Genomic DNA, 27,447 nt, shown 5'->3' with positions numbered 1-27,447 from the left:
TGAGTCCTCCTCCTTTTCAGTTTAGAGGAACAGTGAGTAAGGGGCAACATGTTAGAAGTTTATAAAATTACAGCATGGAGAAAGTGGATAGAGGTTTCCCCCCACTTCCTGCCTCATAACACTAGAATTTATTGATACCCAGTGAAACGGGATTTTGGAAGATTCAGGACATACAAAACAAAGTACTTCTTCGCACAGCACATAAACTATGGAACTTGCTCCCACAAGGGACAGCAATGGCCACCAACTTGGATGGCTTTAAAAGAGGATTAGACAAATTCAAGGAGGCTATTAATCAGGCTATTAATAGCTGCTAACCAGGATGTCAGTGCTCTGCCTCCACTATCTGAAGCAGTATGTTTCTGAATGCCAGTTGCTGGAAACCACAGGAGGGCTATAGAGTTTTGCTGTACCCAGATACTGCTTGTGTGTTTCCTATAGGCGTTTGGTTAACCACTGTGAGAACCGGACGCTAGACTAGGCGGACCTTTGCCCTGATCCAGAAGGCTTGTCATGTTCTTCTGTGGTTTCTTCTTTCCACAGGAAACTTGCATTAAAATATCACCCCGATAAGAACCCAGATAATCCGGAAGCTGCAGAAAAATTTAAAGAAATCAACAATGCACACGCGATATTAACTGATGCTACAAAACGAAATATTTATGATAAGTATGGCTCCTTGGGTCTCTATGTAGCAGAGCAGTTTGGAGAGGAGAATGTGAACACGTACTTTGTGCTATCCAGCTGGTGGGCAAAGGTAAGCAACAGAGAGATTCTCCTCTGAACATGTTCTTTGTGCAGCACGATAATAATCCCATAGAGGATGACGTTTCAACAGTTTCTAGGAACCTTGAGTGATTCTGCTGCCTCCCCAGTAGGTATGTTAGTTTTTCCAGAGAACCATTGAACCACCGATTTGTGGAGGTGGAGGGGACCTTGAGGGTCATCTTGTCCAAACCCCTGCAGTTTAGGTATCACAACCAAAGAAACCTTGACAGTTGACCATCCAACCTCTGCTCAAAAACATCCGGTGAAGGAGAGTCTATACAGTACCAGTTTCCCAGGGAATTTGTTCCACTGTCAAACAGCTCTTACTGTCAGAAAGTTCTTTCTGATGCCCTAGGGGGTGCAACCTATTACAGAACTTCATTAATTAATTGAATGAAACTCATATAATCTATTGTTCAGATTTGTGTGTGGGTAAAAAAAAGCCCCAGCGCCTAGGACTTGCCGATCGTATGGTCGGCGGTTCAAATCCCCACAGCGGGGTGCGCTCCCGTCGCTCGGTCCCAGCTCCTGCCCACCTAGCAGTTCGAAAGCACCCCTAAGTGCAAGTAGATAAATAGGGACCGCTTACTAGCGGGAAGGTAAACGGCGTTTCCGTGTGCTGCGCTGGCTCGCCAGATGCAGCTTGTCACACTGGCCACGTGACCCGGAAGTGTCTGCGGACAGCGCCAGCTCACGGCCTCTAGAGTGAGATGAGTGCACAACCCTAGAGTCTGGCAAGACTGGCCCGTATGGGCAGGGGTACCTTTACCTTTACCTTAAAAACGTTTCAGAAGCAAGAAACATTGCTGCTCTTGTTTTTAGATGATGTGCATGTGCTGTCGTAGCAGACATATTTCTGTTTAGTTTACAATTAGTTTACAATTCTACGATTCTGTATGGAAGAGACATTGCCTCCTGTATGAGAGGAAAAAGCAGAATTCTCCTTTTTAATGATAGTACTGTCGTAAATTTTGGCCTGTGGTGTCCAGTCATGATTAAAAGTTTTAAGTGCAGCCATTAAAAAATATGAATTCTGGCTTAAAATGGCAACTGATTTAGAAATATTCCACAAGCAGCAGTCTCCGAAGCATTATCTCTTGAAATTCCTGGAATGCTTTTGTAGGTTCCTTGTGGTTTGAAAGAAGATTGTTTTGACTCAAGTTTACAGTACAAAAAGGGTTGTGTGGTCTTTTATCAAAAGCTCAGTGTGTCATGTGGTGTCAGTTGTTGAAGTCGCTTAACTTGCTTTCTGAATGTGTTGGTTTCCTGTTTTGATGAATCACCCATTGGAATACTTTCTTTTCCTGCTTTCTCCTGTCATGAGAGAGAAGCTTTTGAGCGCCATGGAGCAGATAACTGAGTGGCAAACTGAAACAGCTCCCTAATCCAGGAGATTTGAAATGATTAGCTTTCTTGTAATTTTGTACAAATCAGGCATATTTTATTTATTTTATTTTATGCAATAGTTGGACTTCTTAGTGCTTGTTGGGGCATATCTTGGATGTATTGACTTGCATTTTGGGGAATACAGGGTGAGATTCAACTAATCAGCCCCGACAGCCAAAGGTCTGTGGAAGGACTTCTGCAATGAGCTTCCTCCCCTCTCTTCCTTCTGCATGCCCTGCGCTCCTAGAGTTGGCGCTGGGGAGCTGGGAGAAGCTCCAGAACACAACATGGGGTCGTTCCACCTGGCAGTACTTGTTCAGACAGAATGATTGGAAGAGCACATGGTTGAATTCCACCCACAGTAATTGATGAGAAGCCATAGGCAATAGCATAAACTACAGCAGTGATTTGGGAGTGCTAGAGCAGAGGGGTTGGCCTTTGCTTCACCTCAAGACATAGTAACTTGCAATTGTACGACACATGGGCAGTTTTTCATGAGACCATCATAATGCAATTGTGAAGAGGCAAACCTTTGCCTGAGAGGTTCCCTTCCCATTTTTGATTTTATGCTACGTGTCAGGAGGGTGCGAGCTTTTTAAGTTCAAGAGGCTGTTTTTCTGCTGCTGATATCCCAAGCATGAGATCTAAGTTAAGCTGGCATTCCTTGGTTGGAGACACTTTCCCTTTTCCTCTGTGCAGGCGCTGTTTGTGTTCTGTGGACTCATCACGGGCTGCTACTGCTGTTGCTGTCTCTGCTGTTGCTGTAACTGTTGCTGTGGAAAGTGTAAACCGAAACCCCCTGAAGGTGAAGAGCAGGAATACTATGTCTCCCCTGAAGACTTGGAGGCACAGCTACAGTCAGATGAGAGGGGTAAGTCTTCTGCTTTCCAGGTCAGCCACACATGGAATGTCTCAAAATCACAGGGCTGAGTAGAGAGAGGAGGAGGAGGAGAAGCTTCGTGTAGTTTCAACTTAAGCTTATCAGGGGGTGCCTAAAAAGCATATCTGTGCTGCAAATGTGTGTTTTTTTCTGAAAACCTGGCTTCATGGAGATTCCTAAATATCTCCCTGAATGAAACCAAACCATGTACAAAATGGTGAAGAGGTGAGCAAATTCGTTGATCATATCATTTAGAAGATTTTATAACTTGCCTGTCAGTGGAATGGCCCTTGAGCCAGCTCACAATACTTGTACACGAATTGCAAACATACATACAGCCATGCATCCCCTTTGTCCCCTGTCCAGTGGTTGGGGGCCAGAGTGCGCTGCTTCTCACTTCCGCAGTTCCAGGGCTTGTGGCAATTGCACCTGGGGGTTCTTTCTGGCAGGGAGAGGGAAAGCCAAGCTTCTTGCAAGCTGTTCCTTCTCTGATCCATGGGTTTGGCTAGGCTGGTGGGTCTCCTTGCTATAGGAGGCAGAGAGTGCAAACGTCCAGTAGCTCTTGACTCCTGGCTTGATGGCAGAAGCTGGAGAGTGCTGCCCTTCATCTTTGTAGTCCCATTCATGGAACGATGGTCTAAAGGCACCCAGTGGGTATGCTTCTTTTGAAGCTAGTTGGTGTAGCCTTAAGAGGAAATATGGATAACATTTGTTGACACGGTTAGCAGGTTATGGAGGAATTTCCCCTACCTTGCATATTACTCACTGTATGGACACCATTAACTAGGAATATGGTGTTTAAATAATTAATTAAATACAACCCTTCTGTCTGTTTAACTGAAACTGATGGAAAAATAATGAAGCAAACAAACATCCTAAGAAGGAGGAACTTTTTAAAAATTAACGGCTGCACAGAAATCTTAAGTTGGCCTTGCAAACTTCCCTGTTTCCCCCACAATCCTACGCTGGTCATTTATAGCTGCAATGAAGGGGAAAAAATTTAGATGCCCTTACCTGGTTACCAAGGGACGCGGGTGGCGCTGTGGGTTAAACCACAGAGCCTAGGACTTGCCAATCAGAAGGTTGGCGGTTCGAATCCCCACGATGGGGTGAGCTCCCGTTGCTCGGTCCCTGCTCCTGCCAACCTGGCAGTTCGAAAGCACGTCAAAGTGCAAGTAGATAAATAGGTACCACTCCGGCGGGAAGGTAAACAGCATTTCCGTGCGCTGCTCTGGTTCTCCAGAAGCGGCTTAGTCATGCTGGCCACATGACCCGGAAGCTGTCTGCAGACAAACACCGGCTCCCTTGGCCTATAGAGCGAGATGAGCGCCGCAACCCCAGAGTCGGTCCCGACTGGACCTAATAGTCAGGGGTCTCTTTACCTTTACCTGGTTGCCTAGAAGCCCTTAGGGCTGGCAAGTTGCTTTTGACAAGCCAGGTCTTCATTGCGTCACTTCCTTTCAGCAGTTTTAGGAGGGAGCTGTCTAACCACGATTTCCTTTGATTTTCAGACACCTCAGATACACCTATTGTGATACAGCCAGTCTCAGAGACGACCCAGCTCACAGCGGACTCCCACCCCAGCTACCATACCGATGGATTTAACTAAGTTAAGGAAGCACTGTTAACTAGAACGGATAAGAATAAATAATATGGCCAATCCAGCACTAGAATCATGGACATTAGATAATAGAGTACGGGGAAGGGAGACGTCCTGCCACACTTAGAGGGCAGCCTCCAACCTGCTGAGAATATTTTGTAATCCCTTCGCCTTTTGTCACCTTCAGTGTCGTATCTTGATGATACATGGATGATACTGTAGCATGCAGTATTTAAAGCAGTTTAGCTTTTGGTCTTATTTCGTTTCCTTTTTTAAAAAAGAAAAAAAATTAGCATGTGTGGAGTTTTATGTTATAAATGTCTTTGTGTTGTAATGTATTGAGGAGTTATCACAACGAGTGTGATGGATACATTCTGCATTTTAAGCAGCGATACCAGCCAAAAAAAAAACAATGACCATTTTTCAAAGAGAATTTAAATTTGCCACAGAAGCCACCACACTTCCATACAGTTGAGCTACAAACATCGCTTGAAGGCGGCTGTTGATCATCCACTTGATAGCAACTAAGATTTCCAGTATATCCCAACTGCCCCTTTGCTCCTAACACCCCTGTCTCAAGAGCTAACCTTGAAAATGGCTGATGTTGCATGGAAGGGATTTTTTTTTAAAGGGAAAAAATGTTCCCTGCACATCTGTTTCATCTTCTGAGTGTCAGTGGCTTTATAGTTAAGATGTTCTTGTATAGGAGAGGGCCAAAATGTTGGTTTTGTTATAAAACCAGACGTTACTTGAATTATCTCAAATTAAAGTGCACACTAGTTTTGTTTGAATTTAATCATTCCCCTGCACTATTTATGATCAGTTACTGCCATTTTTTTTACTTGTGCATGAACATGGAAAACAGAAACTCATGTATGCTCTCACTGTCGCGTTTGAATGAAGTCTAAGCAAATAAATAGTCGAGCAAAGTTTAGATTTCTGTTGTTTGAATATGCATTGCTTTTTACATTTTTACAAGCACCTCTTAAAAAAGAAAACTAAGGCCACTTTACACATGCATTCTAGGTATGCATCTAAGAGTACTTAAAAAAAACATTTCTAGGATAAATGCTGCAGGTACAGGCATACTTATCAGGGGACTGAGATTGGCTGTGGCTCCCTTTTGAGTGTTCACTGGGTGGCAAGCTTCAGTTTGCTGCTATGTGATGAAGGAAACAGATCTATGCTGACTGGCTCAGCAGACAAAACACAGCGTTTTGGAGCTGAGGCACCAAGTCTTCTATCTGTAGCTACAGCCATGTGGCTTCCTAGCACAAATTTGATTGCCTCTGTTCTACCTTGCTAAAATGGGATCAATAAGTCTGATCTGCTCTAACCAGTGTGCAGTGCTTTACAAAATTGGAGCACTGCGTGGTTGATTAATTAGTGTTGCTGAATGGTTGTCAAATAACTAATCACATCTGTTTCCTTGTATGTTAACCCGTGAAATGATTTGCACGTGTTCTTTTTAAAGATAATGTTTATTTTGTTTGGGGTTTCCCTTACATCCCTTCACTGATAACTTTGTGATGGATATTCTGGAACGGTTTCCCTCTCTGCGGTAGAAAAAAAAATTATGAATGGAAATTGTGTGTGTGTGTTTGTGTGTGAATGTGGGGGCATCATGAGGCTTCCTTAGGTATCTCAGCAACTTATATTCTCTAATTCTCTGCTATTGTTTGTTCAGTCTCATTTTAGAAAATGTTCAGTCCACTTAAAAATGCATCCCCCAGGGACACTGAGCTTCAGGGCTGCTGCTGCCTTTGAATTTCAGAGCTCAGATCAGTCTGTTCTGTTCTCTTTTTCTCTGTGCCCCCCCCCCCAATTTTGTCTCTCCTCCTTTTTGGAATTAACTGTGGCTGTCTCTTCTGAGGTGGTACCATTTCAGACTGCAAGTGGGAGATGCCAATATGAATATTCCCCAGGGCGTGTGGAGAAAAGCAAAGTCAATGCAAATAGAAAAATTAACACATAAGGAAAAGCGAGTCTGATTGAGCCCTTTGCCTGTTGCGCAAGTTTATTGGGGAGCATTGTAGAAATGTCTTCCCTTGTCTGCAGTCTGAAATAGTGCAGTCGGGCTCTGCCACCACCTCCTCAGCATCCCACAGTCTCGTAATGCAGATTGTGTGGGATGAGGCCTGACTTTGTTCTACATGCGTTCTACTTCCCAACAAGCAGGGTTTGCTTTCTTTGCAGGACTTCATCTTCCCTACACCTGACCTGAAATCTGTACTAAAGGAAAGATCTTTGAAAGCTTCTTAACCATATGGACCAAAACTGTCTTTTGAAAGCCGAGCCAGCTCTTTTCTTTCCTTTCCTGCCCTCTCCAGTCTTCTCCAGAGGTGCCCAATATGGCATGTTCACTTTACTTAGGTTAGGCAGAAGGGTAGTTCTTAACATTTGGGTGAGCTAACACATTGTTAACACTCGTTTTGATATTGCACCCTTAGTTTTCGGCTAAATACCCTGGACAGCTCAGTACTTTAATATTCCTTGAATCCACCTGCATGATTCAAAGTTAATATATTTCAGACTTGTATCTTTCTCTAGGCGAAAACAGGCTTATCATGCATTCCTAGTGCCTGTCACTGGTTTTTATTCAACGTCCCACACCCAGGGGTTAGGGGACAACACACACACAGAGATTTACATATTTAGACTTGAAAGCCTCATCCATCTTGTTGAGGGTTACATGGAGGGTATAATATGGAGAATTTATTAAAGGTGACAGAGTTCTTTCAGCTGCGCTCCTGCTGCCCGGCTTCAGTCTTGATTTTAACATAACTAAAATTGACCATCTTGGACTGATTTCATGACCTAACAACATTGGCGCTCCAGAGCAAAACATCTAGTGAAGAACTTGGGCCATGATCCGGTGTCAGGCTGGATTTTACAAACATGTAATAACCCCTAAACAGTTTGGTGCCACTGGAAACAAGCTGCTTCAATCTCTAGCATAGTTAATTGTTTCAATAGAGTTTCAAGGCACTTTCCCCCCTCCCTTCTCCTTCTCAGTCTTGGAGTTCAGAGTACTGTATCGCTATTTGTGTTCACTTAAAGTAGATCAATTTATTAATCATTTTGCTGTTGGGCAATGATTTCATAATCATTCCAGTGGTGATTTGGGGGTAAAGCTGTAGTACTTCCTGTGTTTTCTTACGCCATTGTGTCCTTTAGATTTGCATCCCACTGAAGCTTGCTCTAAATATCCATTAATTGCTAAGCTAAAATGCCAGGATGAAGGTGCTTCACATAGTCTTAAACACAGTCTCTGCTCTCTGTTCCTAACGTTGTGCTGCTGGACACAGGGAACTGGGGCTCTTTCAAAGTCTGATTGCTGTTTGATATAAAGGAAAGTTTCTAATTCGAATTTCTAATAGCTCTATCTTCAACTGGAGGCAAACAAAGCTGAAAATGATTTGAGAGGAGTTTCACTTTCCATTGCGTTTGTGTACTTGCTGTAAGTCTTCTTGTTGCTGCCTCTGGACAAACATGACTTAAGGGTTTTTGAGACCGTACCAAAGTCATTTAATAGAAGGTGATTGTGGGGGTGAGCATACAGGATTCTGAGTGTGAGCCTTCTTTCAAGCTACCTTTAAAATTTCTGGAACATCCATCTGTCTTCAGTCTTATTTATCAAGTCCACTACCTGATCCCCTTACAACAGTTTTCCTTTAGACTGCCATGGCTCACCTTTCTCATTTTTTCAAACTCATATTATGTTGTTAGAAGACTTGCAGAAGGTTGTCCTTCAGTCCTGTTTAACTGTGTCAAAACCAGTGGATCCGGCCAATTAAAGTGAGTTCCACGTGGCTTTGTGATAGGCATATATAATGCACCAAGCCGCCACAAGCCCAGAAGTACCTGCTTCGCTTTGCATGGTGGCCAAACCACATCCTAGCTCTGGCTCTTTGGCTCAATTCAGCTCCCAGGGACTTGAATATGTGAGTCGTGGAGCATCTTTCCCCGCCCCCTCACTAAAATCAACACAGCTTTTTTTTTCATTTGGAGCTAGTGAGAATGAAGCGAGAGATGAAAAATGGGCAATGAACTTTTTAAAAGTCCATTGGCACTGGCTTACATGAAGAATGTTCACTGCCAATGCATATGAAACTTTTGCACCATTTTTCTATGCTTAAATGTGTTGCCAGCCAATTAAATTAGTGTTTTCATTTTTACTTTAAGTGATGCTAGCTTTCCCAAGCATCTTCATGAGCCTGCCCATTTTGCTCTCAGATTGCATTCAGGGAGCTGGCTGTGTTAGGAACTCCTGTCGTTAACCTGCTCATTATTGCCCAATCATCAGACCACTTGTGCAGAGTCAGGGAGGATCTGTACAGCTTCCCGTGGTACGGAGAGCTTTGCGGGCTGCCGTTTTGATTACCTGGGAGATGCAATTTGGGGCTAATGCGACCTGAGGAAGGTTGGTAGCTTGCTGGTTGGACTTCCAAGCTTCTTACTAAATCATGCCAAGCCACAGGCTTGCACCCGGAAACTTGCTTTGAGTGCTGATTCTCCATCCCTTTCCCAACACAGGAGTGATCCTGGGAGGCTTTCACGTGTCTGAAAATGTATCATGGATGCACTGATTAGATATAACTGCTGTGGAAAAGGCACACTGCTCTCAGAGCTACTAAGAACCAGATGTTACGTTTTCAGACACCAAAGTGCCAAGTCCTGATGTGTTCAGGAAAACTGTCGCTTGGGAAACTGGTCTTAATTTATTCTACATTCCAGATGAGCTCCAAATCCCCTCTGCAGCAGCTGCTGTTGAAGTGATAAAAATAAATAAATAGTTGTTTGGTGCAATGAGCAATGCAGTCATCCTTTGTTTGGGGAGCCAAGGGGCATTGTACCTACGAATGCTAAATAAATTTCACAGGCTGTGTATGTATGAATCTGTTGTTTTTATCTGTATATACATGTATATATAAAACACTTACGTAAACATCCTTGTAGCACTTGTGGGTAGATTTCTGCCATTTCTGATGTTACCAAGCGCTTTTTCTTTCAGCTTAGTAGCTTCCAAACACCCTCCTTTTCTTTTAGCCCTCACAGTAGTCAATAAAATGTGATGCTCCATAACATTTCATTGCATAGTAGCCTATCATGAGAGCACCCCGCCCAAGCTTATTCAATGGCAGAGTTTCACATTATGTTCTCAGTGATGTGGTGGTGTTGCTGGGGGGGTCTGCTGTTCGATCAGCAACCCTTGTGACAGTTTTTACCTACGTTGCAGGTGGAGGTGGGAACTGTGCCCTGATTCTAGGAGCCTCCTGCAGCAATTGGGGCTCCTGCAAACAAACACATCAAGAATGGACAGCGAATGCCTGTCCTTAAAAAAACCAAAACCCTGAACATGTCGGCTTGATTCAAAGAGAAGGCAGCAATATCCTGAGAGGCAAAGAGTTCTTTCTGGGATGGTTGTCGTGGGTTGAAGTGGAGGGGAAGGTGGCTTCTGAAATAGTTGCAAGGCATGGCTCTAAGCTCTTTCTAGCGGCAGCGTATTTAACAAAGTGGGGCATAGCATGGGAAATTGTAGGATGAGTGCTTGCATTGCTGTGGTTCTTTTCTGTTGGTAATTCAGCTTTGACTGTTAAGGAGATGAGTCGATGTGATTGTCTAAAGCAGGGGTTGGCCACCTGCAGCCCCTGGGCCACAAGCAGCCCACGGGGTCCTTTAAATGGCCCACGAGCCGCCCCTGAACCAAGCCGCCCACTCAGCAAGTCTCCGCGCACTGTGCTAAACCGGCACAGTGCGGAGTGGGGACTCGCTTCCGTGGTGCCGGAAATCACATCTGCGCAGACACAAATGCTGGAAATCGCATCTGCGCAGACGCGATCCAGCCCATGGAGTGATCTCCGCAGGAGTGAACCGGCCCAAGCGAGGTAAACCTTGCTGACCCCTGATCTAAAGACCCCAAAACTAGGCATGACAGAGCCAGCCTCCCCCCTTCCCTGTTGGAAGAAGAAGACAGGGACCCTTCCTGTCTTTCCATTGTTTCTTTACCTCGCCCCGCAGTCCCGTTGCCTAATTCTTAGACTCTAATCTGTAGGCCAACAATAACACTTGACATTTGATTTTTGGTATTTTGCTGGAGGCAAGCCAACCCAAATTGTTTAATTGCACAGCGCAAGACCTGCAGCTTATTTTCGTTTCGGTGTTTTGACTCAGCGATCTTATTTTCCTTTTTGGTACGCCTGTGTGTTGTGTGTCGATGGGTGGGCTGTGTGTGTATGTAATGAACCTGGAGATTTGCCAAGCTGCAAAAGCTGTAGAAATTGCGTTTTCCACATTAGTCCTGTGTGTGTGCGTGTGTGTGTTGCGTCGTTCAGCTACTGCTGGTGTTCTATTAATTTTTGTATCATCCCCTCCTGCTGCCCCATCTCCTCTATTGGGGAACATGGTATGTGTTTTTTGTTTTGTGTAGCTATCTCTCTATTCAAGGCAGCCTCTTCTTGCATATGAGTAAAAAAAGTTAGGATGAACTGTGGCCCAGTCAGCCATTGCTCCTTTCATGCCGTTCCTTTCAGTGAAGGTTTGAAAGCCCCATTGAAATGAACCATGGCTCCAGAAAGCAAAGTTTGGTAGATTCCATCATTCACTTGTTGATTTTTAGTAAGATTTGTTGTGGCCTCTCCTGAAGTCTGTGTGACCTGATGAAGATGTATCAAGAGTCTCATATTGCACTTGTACTTGCTGGAGAAAAGGGGAAATCCAGATTTTTTTTTTTAAATTAAGAAAAATGTTAGTTGTAAAGAACAATCAAAAAGTATAAATGCATTTGAAAAGCAATTATATATATATACATATACATAGAAAATATATATATATATTTTGTTATGTTACTTAAAGGGTCATCCTTTAAATTGTATGTAAGTAGCTGTGGCTGTCCGAACTTTGTGGATTGTTAACACTCGCAAATACTGAGCTCCTGTACATACCTACAGTTCAAGCAGAAGGAATTTATTTTATGTTTTAGCATGTAATTTATGTATTGTATGTCTGAATAGGAACATAAAATTGAAAAAATAAAGACTGCTAAATTATCAGAAACCAAGGTTGTAAAATAAATGTTTTCAAGGCAAAAAAACCACCCGAAGTGTTCTCTTGATCTGTTTTTTTTTTTAAATGTTTATTTTAAGGCTGGATTAGGGTCTTTTCTGCCATTAACCAAAATGCTGTGACTTAAAGGAGGAAGAAATCAAGCATGGAAGCCACCTTCCTTGGGTTTTTATCCTGAGCAACTGTGATGATAATCATAATTTATTATTTATACCCCACCTATCTGCGGCAGCCTTTGGACTCAAAGCTATCTTGTGTAGAGCGGCCACAGAAATTTCTGAGGAATTCTGAGGAGAAGTGGAAGTTTTCAAAAAGACCAGCCCATTTCCTTTTCCTCTAAGGGGCTCATATGGTTACAACAACCCTGTGACGCTGGTTAGGCCAAGAGGCAGTGACTGGCCCAAGGTCACCCAGTGAGCTTCATGACTGAGTGGGGATTCAAACCCTGGTCGTCTCCCAGATCCTAGTCTGACACACTATCTAGACACTATCCCACCAGAGATAATAGCCACTGACTGCATTCTGTATTAGCTGCTGTTTCCATGCAGTCTTCAAAGGGAGCCTTGTGTATTGCCCCCATCCCAACCAAAATTTGCTCCATAAGGTTCTTCCTTATCTATTTTCAAAGGAAGGGGTGGAGGTTTTAGCACTATGTTCTCATTTCTGGTTCTTTATAGTGTTGTGAAGATGGTGCTTTATGCAGGAAAATGCTCACAAGGCAGGTCCCTGCCCCCAAGCAGATTACAATTAAAAGTTTAAATGAAACCATATATCCTTCTTGTTTGGCGATCACTCATAGCCGAGTAAGATTGTCATCCATAAACATGGTTTTAACAATGAGTCCGTAAGTGACTGTGGAGGCCAATACTGGATCCACACGTCCTTCCACAGTGGGGACATTGATTTCCGGGCAGGAGTTGATCACGGTGTGGATTTGCCAAGCGTGCCTTCCTCCTAGCACGTTTCTCCCTTGGGTCCTGAGTTCGAGTGTCTCCAAAGCCCATGACACCTTTGGTAAAGGCTGCTCTCCAACTGGAGCGCTTGCAGGCCAGTGTTTCCCAGTTGTCAGTGTTTATACTACATTTTTTTAGATTTGCCTTGAGACAGACTTTAAACCTCTTTTGTTGACCACCGGCATTACGCTTTCCATATCCTAAAGACGCCACCGTCTCTGCTGGCCTTCATTCCTAAGGAAACCAAGTGCTGAAACCCCTGGAATCTCTCGCTGCTCGGAGATTGGGGTTGCACGTAACAGTATCTTCGATGCACGACGCCTGTGTCTGAGCAGGGATGCTGAGGCAGAATAAAAAGGCAAACTGTTCCCTGACGGCAGGAGCATGAGAGGCTCCACCATCACATTCCTGGAGCATTTGAGCTGATCTTTTGCGGACCTTGGGGAAATCAGAGCAAACAGCTGCCTTCCACATGGAGCCGTTGGCAGTCATGAGTCGTTCCCCTTGCCCTTTCTCACCGCCGCACTCCAGGACTGGCGCGAGGGCACACGGGGAGCCCCGTCCAGATCGGCACTTGCCTCTTCCCTTGTCATGTCGACCCACATGGACTACAACTCCTGCCCTAGAGATTGCCCCACCATGGATAGCCTGGAAAGGCAGCTGATTTGCCCCATCTGTTTGGAGATGTTTACCAAGCCGGTGGTCATCCTGCCCTGCCAGCACAACCTGTGCAGGAAATGTGCCAACGACATCTTTCAGGTGAGCTGTGAACATGCCTGGGTTTGCAGCTTGGCTTGGTTTTCATTTTGGGTCTAAGCGCATAGTGTTCAAAGAGAGAAGGTGGCACCAGGGATACGGAATCGCTAGCAAAATGCCCGTCGTCATTGCAGGTGGCGTGAGCTTTGGGGAAGGGCCTGTGTCTTGCAAGATCACTGGGTGAATCTGCGTGGACTGACCGACACATGCTATAAGCGACCCCTTGGTCGTGTGGTGTGAGGGGTGGTGAGTCGTATGGTGGTGAGGGGAAACGCCTGGCTCCCTGTTTGGATTTTAAAAAAATAATGATGGAATTACAAGAGGGCTGGGGAAGCTTTTTGCAGACTGAGGGTTGTTTTTCCTTCGGGGGGGGGCACAGGCTAGACACAGGGCAAAGGTGGGCAGAACAAATAATGCCAATTTTACCTTTGTTAGTTACTTTTACCTGCACGTCCCTCTGTATCCTACAGCCAGATAAGTAACAGGTACATCGGAGGACAAGGACACATTGAGAGCAGGCAGAAACACTCAAGGAGGGTGTCAAAGTGTTGAGGGGTGTGGCCTGGGAGTAATGGGCGTGGCCTGTGGAAGAAGGGGTGTGACCTAGGGAGAGCTCAGGGGCCCAGGAATAATAATAATAATAGTAATTAATAATAATAATTTATTATTTGTACCCCGCCCATCTGGCTGGGTTTCCCCAGCTACTCTGGGTGGCTTCCAACAAAGATTAAAAAACATTAAAATGTCACACATTAAAAACTTCCCTGAACAGGGCTGCCTCCAGATGTCTTCTAAATGTTAGGTAGTTGTTTATTGCCTTGACATCTGATGGGAGGGCGTTCCACAGGGCGGGCGCCACTACCGAGAAGGCCCTCTGCCTGGTTCCCTGTAGCTTTGCTTCTTGCAATGAGGGAACCGCCAGAAGGCCCTTGGAGCTGGACCTCAGCATCCGGGCAGAACAATGGGGGTGGAGACGGTAGTGAGGCCTGGGGGGCTGCATTTGGCCCCCACCCCTGAGGTTCCCCACCCCTGTGCTATAAGATGGCTAAGTACATGGTACCTATTTATAGAACGGAATGGTTTGCAAAAAGCAGAGAGGGAGAAATACTTATCCATAGCTATAGAACTGGTGGAGTCAGCTGATGAAACTGAATGTACTTCAGCTACAGTACCTGCTGCCTCATGGGACATCTTCAGGAGAAGAAAAGGCTAAAGAGTAAACCCTGTGCAAATCTGGTGTGGAGTCCCTAAGACTGTTGGATGGAGCCTTGTACACCTTCTGGCAACTCCTTCAGCCAAGCTGGTGCCAAACGTCTTGCTCTGCTTTCCTTTGGACCCCATCAGTGAGGCCGAGAGGGTGGTCTTGTCATCTGGGCAGCGCAAGACTTCCAGCCACACTGCCCAGGCTTGCCCCCCCCCCCCGGACGTATCCTTGGTGCTTCTAATGCACCAAAAACAATGCTGGAGGCAGCAGTTACAAGTTCCCAATCTATTCAGCCACAGCAGGCGCTGTGATTCTCCAGCAGTTGGACTTCACCCCCAGAGGTGCACTCCCTTGTCTCTCGAGATAGACGGATGCCGCTGCCGATGACTTCAGCTGCCATTCTCCACCCAGTGTGTGTGATTTCAGTCATTTGTTTAAAACCAAATGTCAGCGCCAAACACTAGAAAATTCAGTTGCCGATATAAAATATGTACCACATGGGACAAATCGAGAAACATTTGCTTAAGGTGTGTTTTCATCCTGGTATAATGCAGTGCTAGCAGTGTGCAACTGCCGCAGGCCCTGTAGTCGCAAAGAGCACATGATTGTTTGAACTGGCCCAAAATCAAAAATAAGAACCGCTCTTTTATCAGAAGGGGATTCCCCAAGAAATCTTTTCCCCTTGGAACTTTATAGAGAGTGCTGCAAAGCATAAGGACCTGTGGGTTGCATCCAACTAAATTGTACCCAAGAGCTGAGCCACTGAAATGAGTGTATTTAAGTTACTTCATTCATTCCAGTGGGTCTGAGAGTGCTTAGCATTGATTATCACCCTATGTCTTCCACTGTGGGCCCCTCCCTACTGATGGGGATTTTTTGTGGGGTGGGGGAGGGTTGTGAGTGCATTCTGCAACATGTCGCTGACACAAGAATAGCCCATTAGTGGTGGATTTATAATGGACTGTCCACAAATCATTCCGCTTTGCTACTTGTCCTGTGATGCTTGCCCCAAAGTTATTGCATTATTGCCATCTGGAAGGGCACAATGAAAATGTGCCAACCCTTTGCCCCACGAAACACTTGTTTATTTATTCTATTTATATACCCAGGGCAGTGTACAGCATTAAATACATAATTTACATAATAATAAAAGACAATAAAACCGTTGGAGAGAGAAAAAATCATAGTAACAGTCCTGTCCCCCTTTTCAAAAGGCTGTGGATTGCTTAATGGCTGAAGGTCTGGATAAATAGGAATGTTTTTGTCTGGTGCCTAAAGACATTTAATGATGGTGCCAGGCAAGTCTCTCTGGGGAGAGCACTGGACAAGTGGGGAGTCATCACGGAAAAGGCCCGTCCTCGTGTTGTCACCCTCCAAACCACAAGGTCTGGGTCGGCTTGTATGGGAGAGGTGGTCCTTAAGTTATTGAGGTCCTGAGTCGTGTATGGTATAAAGTTATAGGATTGCAGCAGGAAGTTAATGGGGCTTGCACCGATTGGAAAGGAAGTGGCATGTCCCACCTGCAACTTTTGCAAATACAGAGAGTATTGAAAGCAGGGTAACTGCCCTGATACCATCATGAATGCACAGCTAAAAGGACGTTTGGAGGGGTCCTTTATGTTGGCTGCAGCTACAGGCATGTCATTGTCATGATATCCTATATCGCAGCTCCAGTCTTCAGGGGAGAGCAGCTCTGTTTATGCAGCCAAAACAACAGCCATGTACAATAGGGAGGTGTGGGTTCATTTGGGGGAACTGGATGCTAGATCAGGTGGGTCATTCACCTGATCCGGCAGGCTCTTCTGAACTTGCAGTTAAGACTACCCAAAGGAGGAGCGGAAATGACCAAAGGATGAGTTGGGCAAGTAACCTCATCATCATCCCAGGGCCGCTGCTGTTGCCAGTGATGACTCATTCCTGCAACACTCCCCTTGGGCACGTCACATGGGGAGCAACACAGTTCAAGCTAAATAGCAGAGGAGGGGGCCACCTGTGGCATCTGAGTCAACAGAAGAGGCACAGGACAGGGACGGAGGAAGCCCCTAGGACACCTGGGGCGAAGTGCCCAGAGGCAGGGCGCTCGGTGCCCATATGGACAGAATGGGGTGCTCGGCATTCCATGCCATCCCTATGGGCAGCGCGGCGCACCCCGTCTCTAAGGGCGCTGTGCGCTCCGTGTTGTCCCATGCCATCCCTATGGGTGCCACATGCCACGGGGCATGCGGTGCCCATAGGGATGAGACACAGCGCCCATAGGGACAAGACGTGGCACTGGTGCACGGTGCCCATACGGGATGGGGTGCGCAGCAGGGCCTCAGAGAGCCAGTGTGGTGTAGTGGTTAAGAGCGGTGGACTCGTAATCTGGTGAACCGGGTTCGCTTCCCCGCTCCTCCACATGCAGCTGCTGGGTGACCTTGGGCTAGTCACACTACTTTGAAGTCTCTCAGCCCCACTCACCTCACAGAGTGTTTGTTGTGGGGGAGGAAGGGAAAGGAGATTGTGAGCTGTTTTGAGACTCCTTTGGGTAGTGATAAAGCGGGATATCAAATCCAAACTACTACTACTACTACTATTCTTCTTCTTCTTCTTCTTCTTCGCAGCCGCCCTACAGCTGGGGGTGGGGAGGCAGTGGGCGGACAGCGCGGAGCCTGCGGGAGCTGAGACATGTGGCTCATGTGCCCTGCAGGCCCCACTGTGACGAGTGTCACCCGCCATTTTGTCACCCCCGTCAGGGTGACACTTGGGGCGGACCACACCCCCCTTCATACTTCCCTTGCACAGGATAAAGGTAAAGGGACCCCTGAGTTGTGACTGACTCTGGGGTTGCGGCGCTCATCTCACTTTATTGGCCGAAGCAGCTGGCGTACAGCTTCCGGGTCATGTGGCCAGCATGACTAAGCCGCTTCTGGCGAACCATAGCAGCGCATGGAAATGCCGTTTACCTTTCCACTGGAGCGGTACCTATTTATCTACTTGCACTTTGACGTGCTTTCGAACTGCTAGGTTGGCAGGAGCAGGGACCGGGCAACAGGAACTCACCCCGTCACAGGGATTTGAACCACCAACCTTCTGATAGGCAAGTCCTAGGCTCTGAGGTTTATCCCACAGTCCCACCCGCATCCCTCTTGCACAGGATACTGTGCCCTAAATGGGGAGGTGCCTCCAAACTCTCTGCAACGGACAGCAGTGTTCTCGTACTGAGATGCCAGCGCCCCAGCCCTGCTGGTACGCAATGGACAGATGGACCAGGAACCCAACGCACCATCTCTCTGTTCTACACAGGGATTGCCAGCTCAGAAGTGGCCCTTATCCTGCTTCTGACCCTGCAGCTGTTGTGGGACTGGGTGCAAACATAGCGTGGTACTAATCCAAACCGTGCACGTGCAGATTCATCATCATCATCATTATTCCATTAAGAAGAAAGCATGAGGAAAAACCCAGTGGGGAAGTGCTTAGAGGTAATGATATTGAAAAGAATGATTGCTGACCTATAGTTATCACATTGCCTGGAATCAATCCAGGGCACTTGGATAGCAGCCGAGTTTAAACAATGCCGCTGTCAGCATAAAAAATGGTTTGCCTTTAAGGCTTCAACTAAATGACTTGCTTATGAAGCACAGAATTGTAGGGTTGGAAAGGGACCTTAAGAGTCATCTAGTCCAACCCCCTACAGCATGCTGCGCTGAGGGTGCATTTCAGGGGGAGATGATGATGATGATGATGATGATGATGATGATGATGATAATAATAATAATAATAATAATAATAATAATAATAGAATTATTTATACCCCACCCATCTGGCTGGGTTTCCCCAGCCACTCTGGGCGGCTTCCAACACAATATTAAAATACAGTAATGCATCAAACATTAAAAGCTTCCCTAAACAGGGCTGCCTTCAGATGTCTTCTAAAAGTCAGATAGTTGTTTATTTCCTTGACATCTAGTGGGAGGGCGTTCCACAGGGCGGGTGCCACTACCGAGAAGGCCCTCTGCCTGGTTCCCTGTAACTTGGCTTCTTGCAGTGAGGGAACCGCCAGAAGGCCCTCGGTGCTGGACCTCAGTGTCCGGGCAGAATGATGGGGGTGGAGACGCTCCTTCAGGTATACTGGGCCTTTGAGGCTGTTTAGGGCTTTAAAGGTCAGCACCAACACTTTGAATTGTGCTCGGAAACATACTGGAAGCCATTGTAGGTCTTTCAAGATTGGTGTTATGTGGTCTCGGCGGCCGCTCCCAGTCACCAGTCTAGCTGCCGCATTCTGGATTAGTTGTTACCTTCAAAGGTAGCCCCACGTAGAGCGCATTGCAGTAATCCAAGCGGGAGATAACCAGAGCATGCACCACTCTGGTGAGACAGTCCGGGGGCAGGTAGGGTCTCATCCCGCGTACCAGATGGAGCTGGTAAACAGCTGCCCTGGACACAGAATTGACCTGTGCCTCCATGGACAGCTGTGAGTCCAAAATGACTCCCAGGCTGCACACCTGGTCCTTCAGGGGCACAGTTACCCCATTCAGGACCAGATCAGCGTTTGCCAACACTTCAGCAAGCCCAAGAGGCTCAGTGGTTTAGACCACAGCGCCACCCATGTCCCTGACAATGGAGCCTTTGGATCCATTGGGTGGAGAACAGAAAGGGTCTCTTTGTGTAAAAACTAGCCTACTGTACAAGGTAAAATGTATCTTGCTCTGCTCACTTTGGCTTTGACCCTGCTCAAAACATCTGGCATGTGCCCGCTCCCCAAAAAACTTGCTTAAAAGGGAATGCAACCCCCAGGCTGAAGAAGGTCCCCCACCCCTGATCTAGGCCAGTGTTCTCTACTCTGGCTCGTAGTAACCATTTGGGGCATCCATTCGGTTCCTAAGTTGGGTGGTGGGCTTACAGGGGGCTGCCTCTAGCGGTATAAATGACCATCAGTCTTTGAAAAGCTGGTATTGAGTCCACCCACTTGGTTGTATTAATTTAGCTGAATAGCTATAAGGGAAATTTGAACGAATGTGCAATTAATCATTATTGCTTTTGAATGTTATTGTGCTGTTATCTTCCTTAGTTGGTTGTGCAAATCGCTATTCTGAATAACGCTTTTTATAGGGTAGGGCCGTACGACAAGGCTGTATATTGCCTCCCTGCTTATTTAACTTATATGCAGAATTCATCATGCGAAAGGCTGGGCTGGATGATTCCCAAGCCGGAATTAAGATCGCCGGAAGAAATATCAACAGCCTCAGATATGCAGATGACACCACCTTGATGGCAGAAAGTGAGGAGGAATTAAAGAACCTTTTAATGAGGGTGAAAGAGGAGAGCGCAAAATATGGTCTGAAGCTCAACATCAAAAAAACTAAGATCATGGCCACTGGGCCCATCACCTCCTGGCAAATAGAAGGGGAAGAAATGGAGGCAGTGAGAAATTTTACTTTTTTGGGCTCCATGATCACTGTTGATGGTGACAACAGCAACTATAGGGTAGGGCTACCTGCGCTGGGGACGGGTTTGTGAAAATAAGGGGGCAGTGGCCAAATTTGGGAACCCACTGGGCTAGGGTCTCAGGCGTCTTTTCCTCGCCATCTGATCCTTTTAACCAGAGATGTCCTAAGTCGGACCTGGGATGGTCCGCATGCAAAGTGCCTGCTCTGCAGAACTGAGCTGCGATCCCTTCCCAGAGAGCAGTTAGCTATTAGCCGAAGCAATTAGCATTCCTCCTCTGCCTGCAGGTGTTTAACACTGTTGCTGTGTGCATTGTTGTTATTTGTTAGCTGGCTCCTTGAGTTCTTCTTATGCTGCTTTAGGTGTGGTGTCATGCTATTTGCTCTGTGATTTCTGTGGCACTGGTATGATTATTATAATTAATCATTTTAGGTGGGGTTTTTGTTAGCCTCCGCTGGAGAGAGAAAGCAGGTTGGAAATCTTAGCATCAGTCAACAAAAACAAACTCTTGAGCTTGAAGGCATGCCTCTATCTAGCTCTGCACTTGCTGCGGCCTTCTCCAAGCCAAAGGCATCCTGATGTCTTGGACTACAATTCCCATCAGCCCATGCTGGCTGGGGCAGATGGGAGATGTAGTCCTGCACATCTAGATGGCCCCAGGTTGGCAAAGACTAGTCTTTGTTGTTGTTTAGTCGTTTCGTTGTATCTGACTCTTCGTGACCCCCTGGACCAGAGCACGCCAGGCACTCCTGTCTTCCCCTGCCTCCCGCAGTTTGGTCAGACTCATGCTGGTAGCTTCGAGAAAACTGTCCCACCATCTCGTCCTCTGTCGTCCCCTTCTCCTTGTGCCCTCCATCTTTCCCAACATCAGGGTCTTTTCCAGGGAGTCTTCTCTTCTCATGAGGTGGCCAAAGTATTGGAGCCTCAGCTTCAGGATCTGTCCTTCCAGTGAGCACTCAGGGCTGATTTCCTTCAGAATGGATGCATTTGATCTTCTTGCAGTCCATGGGACTCTCAAGACTAGTGTACTGTGATTTAATTTCAGGGGGGCTGAAGCATTTGGGTGGGAAGATATGAAATCCTGACATTTTCCCCAAGACATTTGCTTGCTTTGCAGGGCTTAGATTCCTTCCTCAGGCTACGTCCAGACAGATTTGGATAACTAGGGGATTGCGACTGTTCTAATTTCCAGCTCCTTCCGTTCTCCTGAGAGATGCCTGACACCTGCCTTCGCACAATTAAATGTCTTGCGTTTTGCTCTTGGCTTCTGGCCTTTGGTTTCTTGTAAAAATATCATCAGTCCTTCTTGAGCAGCCCACGTAACTTGTCTGCTTCCTGGCAGCCTCTCTGGAGGTTTCCACGATGACTTTCATTATAACACCTGTTCTGAGCCGAAGTTGTGATATATTTCAATAGCTGTGTTTTTGAAGACTCACTGGGACAATTTAGTCACCTTTTATGAAGCTCAACATGGCCTCAGAATAAAGGCAACTCTGAATAACATAGTAATAATAATAATAATAATAATAATAATAATAATAATTTGTACTCCGCCCATCTGTCTCGGTTTCCCCAGCCACTCCGGGCGGCTTCCAACAAACATTAAAAATACATTAAAATGTCGCACATTAAAAACCTCCCTGAACAGGGCTGCCTTAAGATGTCTTCTAAATGTCAGATAGTTGCTTATCTCTTTGACATCTGATGGGAGGGTTCCACAGGGCGGGCGCCACCACCAAGAAGGCCCTCTGCCTGGTTCCCTGTAACTTTGCTTCTCACAGGGAGGGAACCACCAGAAGGCCCTTGCGCTGGATCTCAGTGTTCGGGATGAACGATGGGGGTGGAGACGCTCCTTCAGGTATACAGGACCGAGGCCATTTAGGGCTTTAAAGGTCAACACCAACACTTTGAATTGTGCTTGGAAACGTACTGGGAGCCAATGCAGTGGCTTATTATTGTTCTAGAATGATTAGAGATGAATTTAAGGAACGGTCCAAATACAAAAATGTGAATTTGGTCCCTTGTAAACTCTGGCTCATTTATATTTCACTTTCTCAACCCTCCCCATTGCCTGAGAGGGACATCATGCCTGGATTACCCGAATGTTTTAAAACTGCGATTGACAACATATATATAATTATGAGGTTTTTTGTGGGGGAAGTGGGCTGTTTGCTGGGACCCTTCTAACCCCTGGATCCAGCAAGTGTTAAAATAGAAGCAAGGATTCAAATTCCTGGTGAGGTGATAGCTTAGTGAATGGGCCATTAAGGAAACAAAGGTAGTGGATCTGTGTCAGATAAGAAATGGGTAGACACCCCTCCCTCAAATGGCTGATAGTTAGACAGACACAGGCCAGAGTGGAGAGAGGAGTGATGCCAGCTAGATGCTAGGAGTGGAAAAGCAGCAGGTTGAGAAGCCAGAGAGATATCTCTGCCTGATTTCTGTTTGAATACAGTCGTACCTTGGTTCTCGAACGGAATCCGTTCCAGAAGTCCGTTCAAATTCCAAAAACGTTCGAAAACCAAGGCGTGGCTTTCGATTGGCTGTAGGAGCTTCCTGCACTCAATCGGAAGCAGCGTAAGCCGCGTCGGGCGTTTGGCTTCCAAAAAACGTTTGCAAACCAGAACACTCACTGCTGGTGAGTGTTGCAGCATTCGGGAGCCAAAACATTCGAGTTGCAAGGCGTTCGAGAACCAAGGTACAACTGTAGAAGGCTGCATCTATGGGCGAAAGCAACACCCTTTTTGGGGTGTTAATGCTGTGAACCCCTCCATCACAGGCTCAGGCTGTAGACAGGTGGAAATAAACCATATAATAATAATAATAATAATAATAATAATAATAATAACCAGCGCGGGTGGCACTGTGGTCTAAACCACAGAGCCTAGGGCTTGCTGATCAGAAGGTCGGCAGTTCGAATCCCCACGACGGGGTGAGCTCCCGTTGCTCGGTCCCTGCTCCTGCCAACCTAGCAGTTTGAAAGCACATCAAGTGCAAGTAGATAAATAGGTACCGCTCCGGCGGAAAGGTAAATGGCATTTCTGTGCGCTGCTCTGGTTCGCCAGAAGCAGCTTAGTCATGCTGGCCACATGACCTGGAAGCTGTACGCCGGTTCCCTTGGCCAATAAAGCAAGATGAGCGCCGCAACCCCAGAGTCGTTAACAACTGGACCTAACGGTCAGGGGTTCCTTTACCTTAAACCAAGTATCATAAATAATAATAATAATAATAATAATAATAATAATAATTTTTATTTATATCCCGCCCTCCCCAGCCGAAGCTGGGCTCAGGGCGGCTAACAACAATCAAAATAATCCAACATTCTAAAAACATTCATTATAAAATTAATTAAAATCAAATTGATGGCAACCATTAAGCAAAATTCTGTGCAGATTCCCAGAGGAGGGGGTCAGGCTGCGCCCCGACCAAAGGCCTGGTGGAACAGCTCTGTCTTGCAGGCCCTGTGGAAAGATGTCAGGTCCCGCAGGGTCCTAGTCTCTTGTGACAGAGCGTTCCACCAGATTGGAGCCGTGGCCGAGAAAGCCCTGGCTCTAGTTGAGGCCAGCCTAACCTCTCTGTGGCCTGGGATCTTCAGAATGTTTTTATTTGCAGACCATAAATTTCTCTGTGGGACATACCAGGAGAGGCGGTCCCGTAGGTACGAGGGTCCTAGACCGTATAGGGCTTTAAAGGTTAAAACCAGCACCTTAAACCTGATCCTGTACTCCACCGGGAGCCAGTGCAGCTGGTATAGCACCGGACACTACATTCTCTGATGTGCTTCGTTTCCAAAAGGAAACAGGAACACTAGGTAAGCGCCTGGAACCCTGCAATAATACACACACACACACACACACACACACACACGGGTTTGGGAGGTGTCCCTGCCTCCAAAACATCTCTTCTGTGTGTTTCAGTCTCGAGGAACGACCTTGGGCTCTGCAGGGAGGTTTCGCTGCCCGTCCTGCCGCCATGAAGTGGTCCTCGACAGACATGGCATCTACGGACTGCAAAGGAACCTTCTGGTTGAAAACATCATTGATATTTATAAGCAAGCATCAGCCAGGGGGCCAGAGAGGTATGTGATACCCAACAGTCATTGTGTATGTTTGTGGGTGCGTGTGGGTGGGTGCGTCTTGCACACCCCAAAATGTGGGCAAATGTGGACTTGTAAAAGGATAAAAGAGTATTGGGAAATGATGCATAATGAATTGAAAACGTTGTTTAAAAGTACTTTACTAAAAAAACAAGAGTCCTTTCAGTTGGGGATAATTTAGACTGAAATTCCCAGGTGTCAAAAACGATTATTTATGTATGCTACAACTGCGGTCTGTGTTTCGTTAGCCCCCAAATGGAAAACGAGCGAAGTCTCAACCAAAGAAGAATGGCAACTTAAGTTGACAAAATATGCTCAACTCGCAGACTTAACATATAGAGTAAGAGAACAAGAAGAACATACGTTTAAAGAAGATTGGAAAACGTTTATTGAATGTATGGGAAATAATTGTGTATAGCTGAAAACGTTGGCAGAATGAAGATAAATTAAACAAGTATAAACAAGTTTTGATGGATGTAATAATGGGATGCTGATTGGTATGGTTTTTATAAAATATGCAGGAATTTAGGATATGTAAAATGAACCATGGAAAGAGAAGAAGGGAAGCCATTGATATGTAAAGGATTTAAAATGAGTGTTTTAAATTGTAAAACAGAAAATTTAACTGTATATAGTGGGCAAATGTTTCATCACCCCCTCCCCGATATTTCATAGATTCATATAATTGTAAGGTTTGGAAAGGATCTTTTAGTCTTACCCCCTGCAATGCAGAAATCTCAACTAAAGCATCCATGATGGATGGCTATCCATCCTCTGTTTAAAAGCCCCCAAGGAAGGACAGTTCACAACCTTCCGAGTCAGTTTGTTCCACTGTCAAACGCCTCTTACCATTGGAAAGTTCTTGCTAATGTTTCATCGGAGTCGCCTGTTTTGTAATTTGAACCCATCAGTTCAAGCGTCAGAGAACAAGTTGGCCCCATCTTGTGTGTGAAAAGCCTTTGAGATATTTGAAGATGGCAACATAATTTTTTTGAAATGATTGAATTGGCAAAAATGACGGCAACAATTAGAATGCAATCTGATCAAAATCTCAAACAGGAATGGAAATGTGTAGAGGAATACATGACCCAAAAGATGCTCCAACAAGAATTTATTGATATGTTATAGACTGATTTCACCAAGTTAAGTTAAGCAGATATATAAGATTGAATGTTTAATTATTAAGATACAAAATTACAATCTCAATAATGAAGTTACAAAATAATAACAAGGAAGTCACGCACGGGTGGAGGGAAGACGCAGGGCAAGAAATAAGAAATGGATAAATGTTGGTACATAATGAAATGCGAAAATGTGAATTTACGAATATAATGTATATGTATCATTATTTAAAGATTTCATATATGTATTGCAACATTAAAAATAAATAAATAAATAAATAAATAAATAAATAAATAAATAAATAAATGGGGGGGGGAATAAAATAAAAAAGAGATATTTGAAGATGGCTCTCATATCACACCTCAGTCTTCTCTTACCCAAGCTAAACACACCCAGCTCTTTCAACCTCTAGGCACTTATTTGATTAGTCACCTACATCCAATGATCCTGAATAGCAGAGACTTGACTGGAGAAAACAGAAAGCATGGGAAGAAATTTAGAGAGGGAGCACTCAGTGATTTTTTAAAATAACTTTTTTCAAAAATTAACTTTTTCAAATTCTTTTGAACAACCATCCGAATAAATCCCTCATATCCGTTGACTTCCCACCCACCTTTCCATGTTGTTCTTTCCTTATAAAGCTGCTATATTACTTAAATTTTACCCTTTATATACGTTAATTATAAATGATTAAAGTGCAATTCTCATCTACTGCTATTCTTCAAATCCTGCATACATTTTAAACGCCTGCGTAACATTTTTTTTTAAAAAAAAATCAGGGTCGTGAAATGTTTCAGCTGGCCACTAGAGGTCTCTGTATGCCACAGAAAAAGAGATTTTAATCAACATTTCAGACCCCTCTCCCCCTCCCTTCATGTAGCTGGTGAATTTTGCTATAGGAGGAAAGTAAAAGGACGCCCAGGTGACCAAGGGCAGCCTTGTAGCAGGATGCGACCAAAGGCCTATCAGATGGAACATCGTTTGTTGCTCACAGTGGACAACCAGACAACCAAATGGGGAACCCACAAGCAAGATAGGAGGGCAATGGGCCACTTTTGCTGCTGGCCCAGCGACTGGTAATTCAGAGGCATGCTGCCTCTGACCATGGACAGAGAGCATATAGCTGTGGTGAGACTAGTAGCCACAAAGAGGGCCTTTAAATCCCCTTTAAAGCCACCACAGTTGAGAGCAGTCAGTTTCCTGCCGTGTGAATAAGAGATCCCTTCGTTTTTGCTGGTTCCAAATCTCCTGCCAGCCAGAAAGGAGACTGAGGGCATTGAAGGGGGCAGAAATTGAGCCCCACCCCCACTCAAACTGAAATGGAAATAGTTCAATTTACACTCGAGTAGGACCCTGGCAGAGACACATGCCCGACTGGCATGTTCTCTCGCTCCTGGTCGATCGTTCGGGAACTTCATAAGCTTTCTTCAGCCCGAACATCACAGTGACCGATGCCAACAGACACCAGCACACTTAGCGTCCAGGTCTGTTTTTCACTGTAGCCACAATATGTAATAATAATAATAATAATAATAATAATAATAATAATAATAATAATTTATTATTTATACCCCGCCCATCTGGCTGGGTTTCCCCAGCCACTATCAGCTGCTTCCAACTGAATATTAAAAACAATACAGCATCAGACATTAAAAACTTCCCTAAACAGGGCCGCCTTCAGTTGTCTTTTAAAATTAAAATAGTTGTTTATTGCCTTGACATCTGCTGGGAGGGCGTTCCACAGGGCAGGCACCACCACCGAGAAGGCCCTCTGCCTGGTTCCCTGCAAGCTCACTTCTGGCAGTGAGGGAACCGCCAGAAGGCCCTCAACGCTGGACCTCAGCCTCCAGGCAGAACAATGGAGGTGGAGACGCTCCTTCAGGTATACTGGACCGAGGCCATTTAGGGCTTTAAAGGTCAGCACCAACACTTTGAATTGTGCTCAGAATGCAGCCAATGAAGATCTTTCAGGACCGGTGTTATATGGTCTCGGTGGCCACTCCCAGTCACCAGTCTAGCTGCTGCATTCTGGATTAATTGCAGTTTCCAAGTCACCTTCAAAGGTAGCCCCACATAGAGCCCATTGCAGTAGTCCAAGCCAGAGATAACTAGAGCATGCACCACTCTGGCAAGACGGTCTGCGGGCAGGTAGGGTCTCAGCCTGAGTACCTGATGGAGCTGGTAGACAGCTGC

The 27,447-nt window shown here is 45.7% G+C and overlaps 2 protein-coding genes across 4 annotated transcripts in view; both read left to right on the top strand.

Annotated features, from left to right (window-relative positions):
* DNAJC5 (DnaJ heat shock protein family (Hsp40) member C5) overlaps positions 1 to 5,568 on the top strand; it is a 43,967-nt gene extending 38,399 nt beyond the window's left edge. For all 3 annotated transcript variants that reach the window (XM_053394568.1, XM_053394567.1, XM_053394569.1), the window contains 3 exons: positions 544 to 757; positions 2,854 to 3,025; positions 4,546 to 5,568. In XM_053394568.1, coding sequence (XP_053250543.1) covers positions 544 to 757; positions 2,854 to 3,025; positions 4,546 to 4,643 — 484 coding nt within the window. In that variant the 3' untranslated portion in view covers positions 4,644 to 5,568. The remainder of the gene's footprint in view (positions 1 to 543; positions 758 to 2,853; positions 3,026 to 4,545) is intronic.
* Positions 5,569 to 7,369: 1,801 nt separating this feature from the next.
* Positions 7,370 to 27,447, top strand: part of LOC128416597 (tripartite motif-containing protein 54-like) — a 54,139-nt gene continuing 34,061 nt past the window's right edge. Inside the window, exons 1-2 of the mRNA XM_053394546.1 lie at positions 7,370 to 13,411; positions 23,954 to 24,114. Coding sequence (XP_053250521.1) covers positions 13,244 to 13,411; positions 23,954 to 24,114 — 329 coding nt within the window. The 5' untranslated portion in view covers positions 7,370 to 13,243. The remainder of the gene's footprint in view (positions 13,412 to 23,953; positions 24,115 to 27,447) is intronic.

Source organism: Podarcis raffonei, chromosome 6 (genome assembly GCF_027172205.1).
Source record: "Podarcis raffonei isolate rPodRaf1 chromosome 6, rPodRaf1.pri, whole genome shotgun sequence".
Taxonomy (NCBI): Eukaryota; Metazoa; Chordata; class Lepidosauria; order Squamata; family Lacertidae; genus Podarcis; species Podarcis raffonei.
Note: the sequence above shows the minus strand (reverse complement) of the source record. Positions and strands in the feature narration are given on the sequence as shown.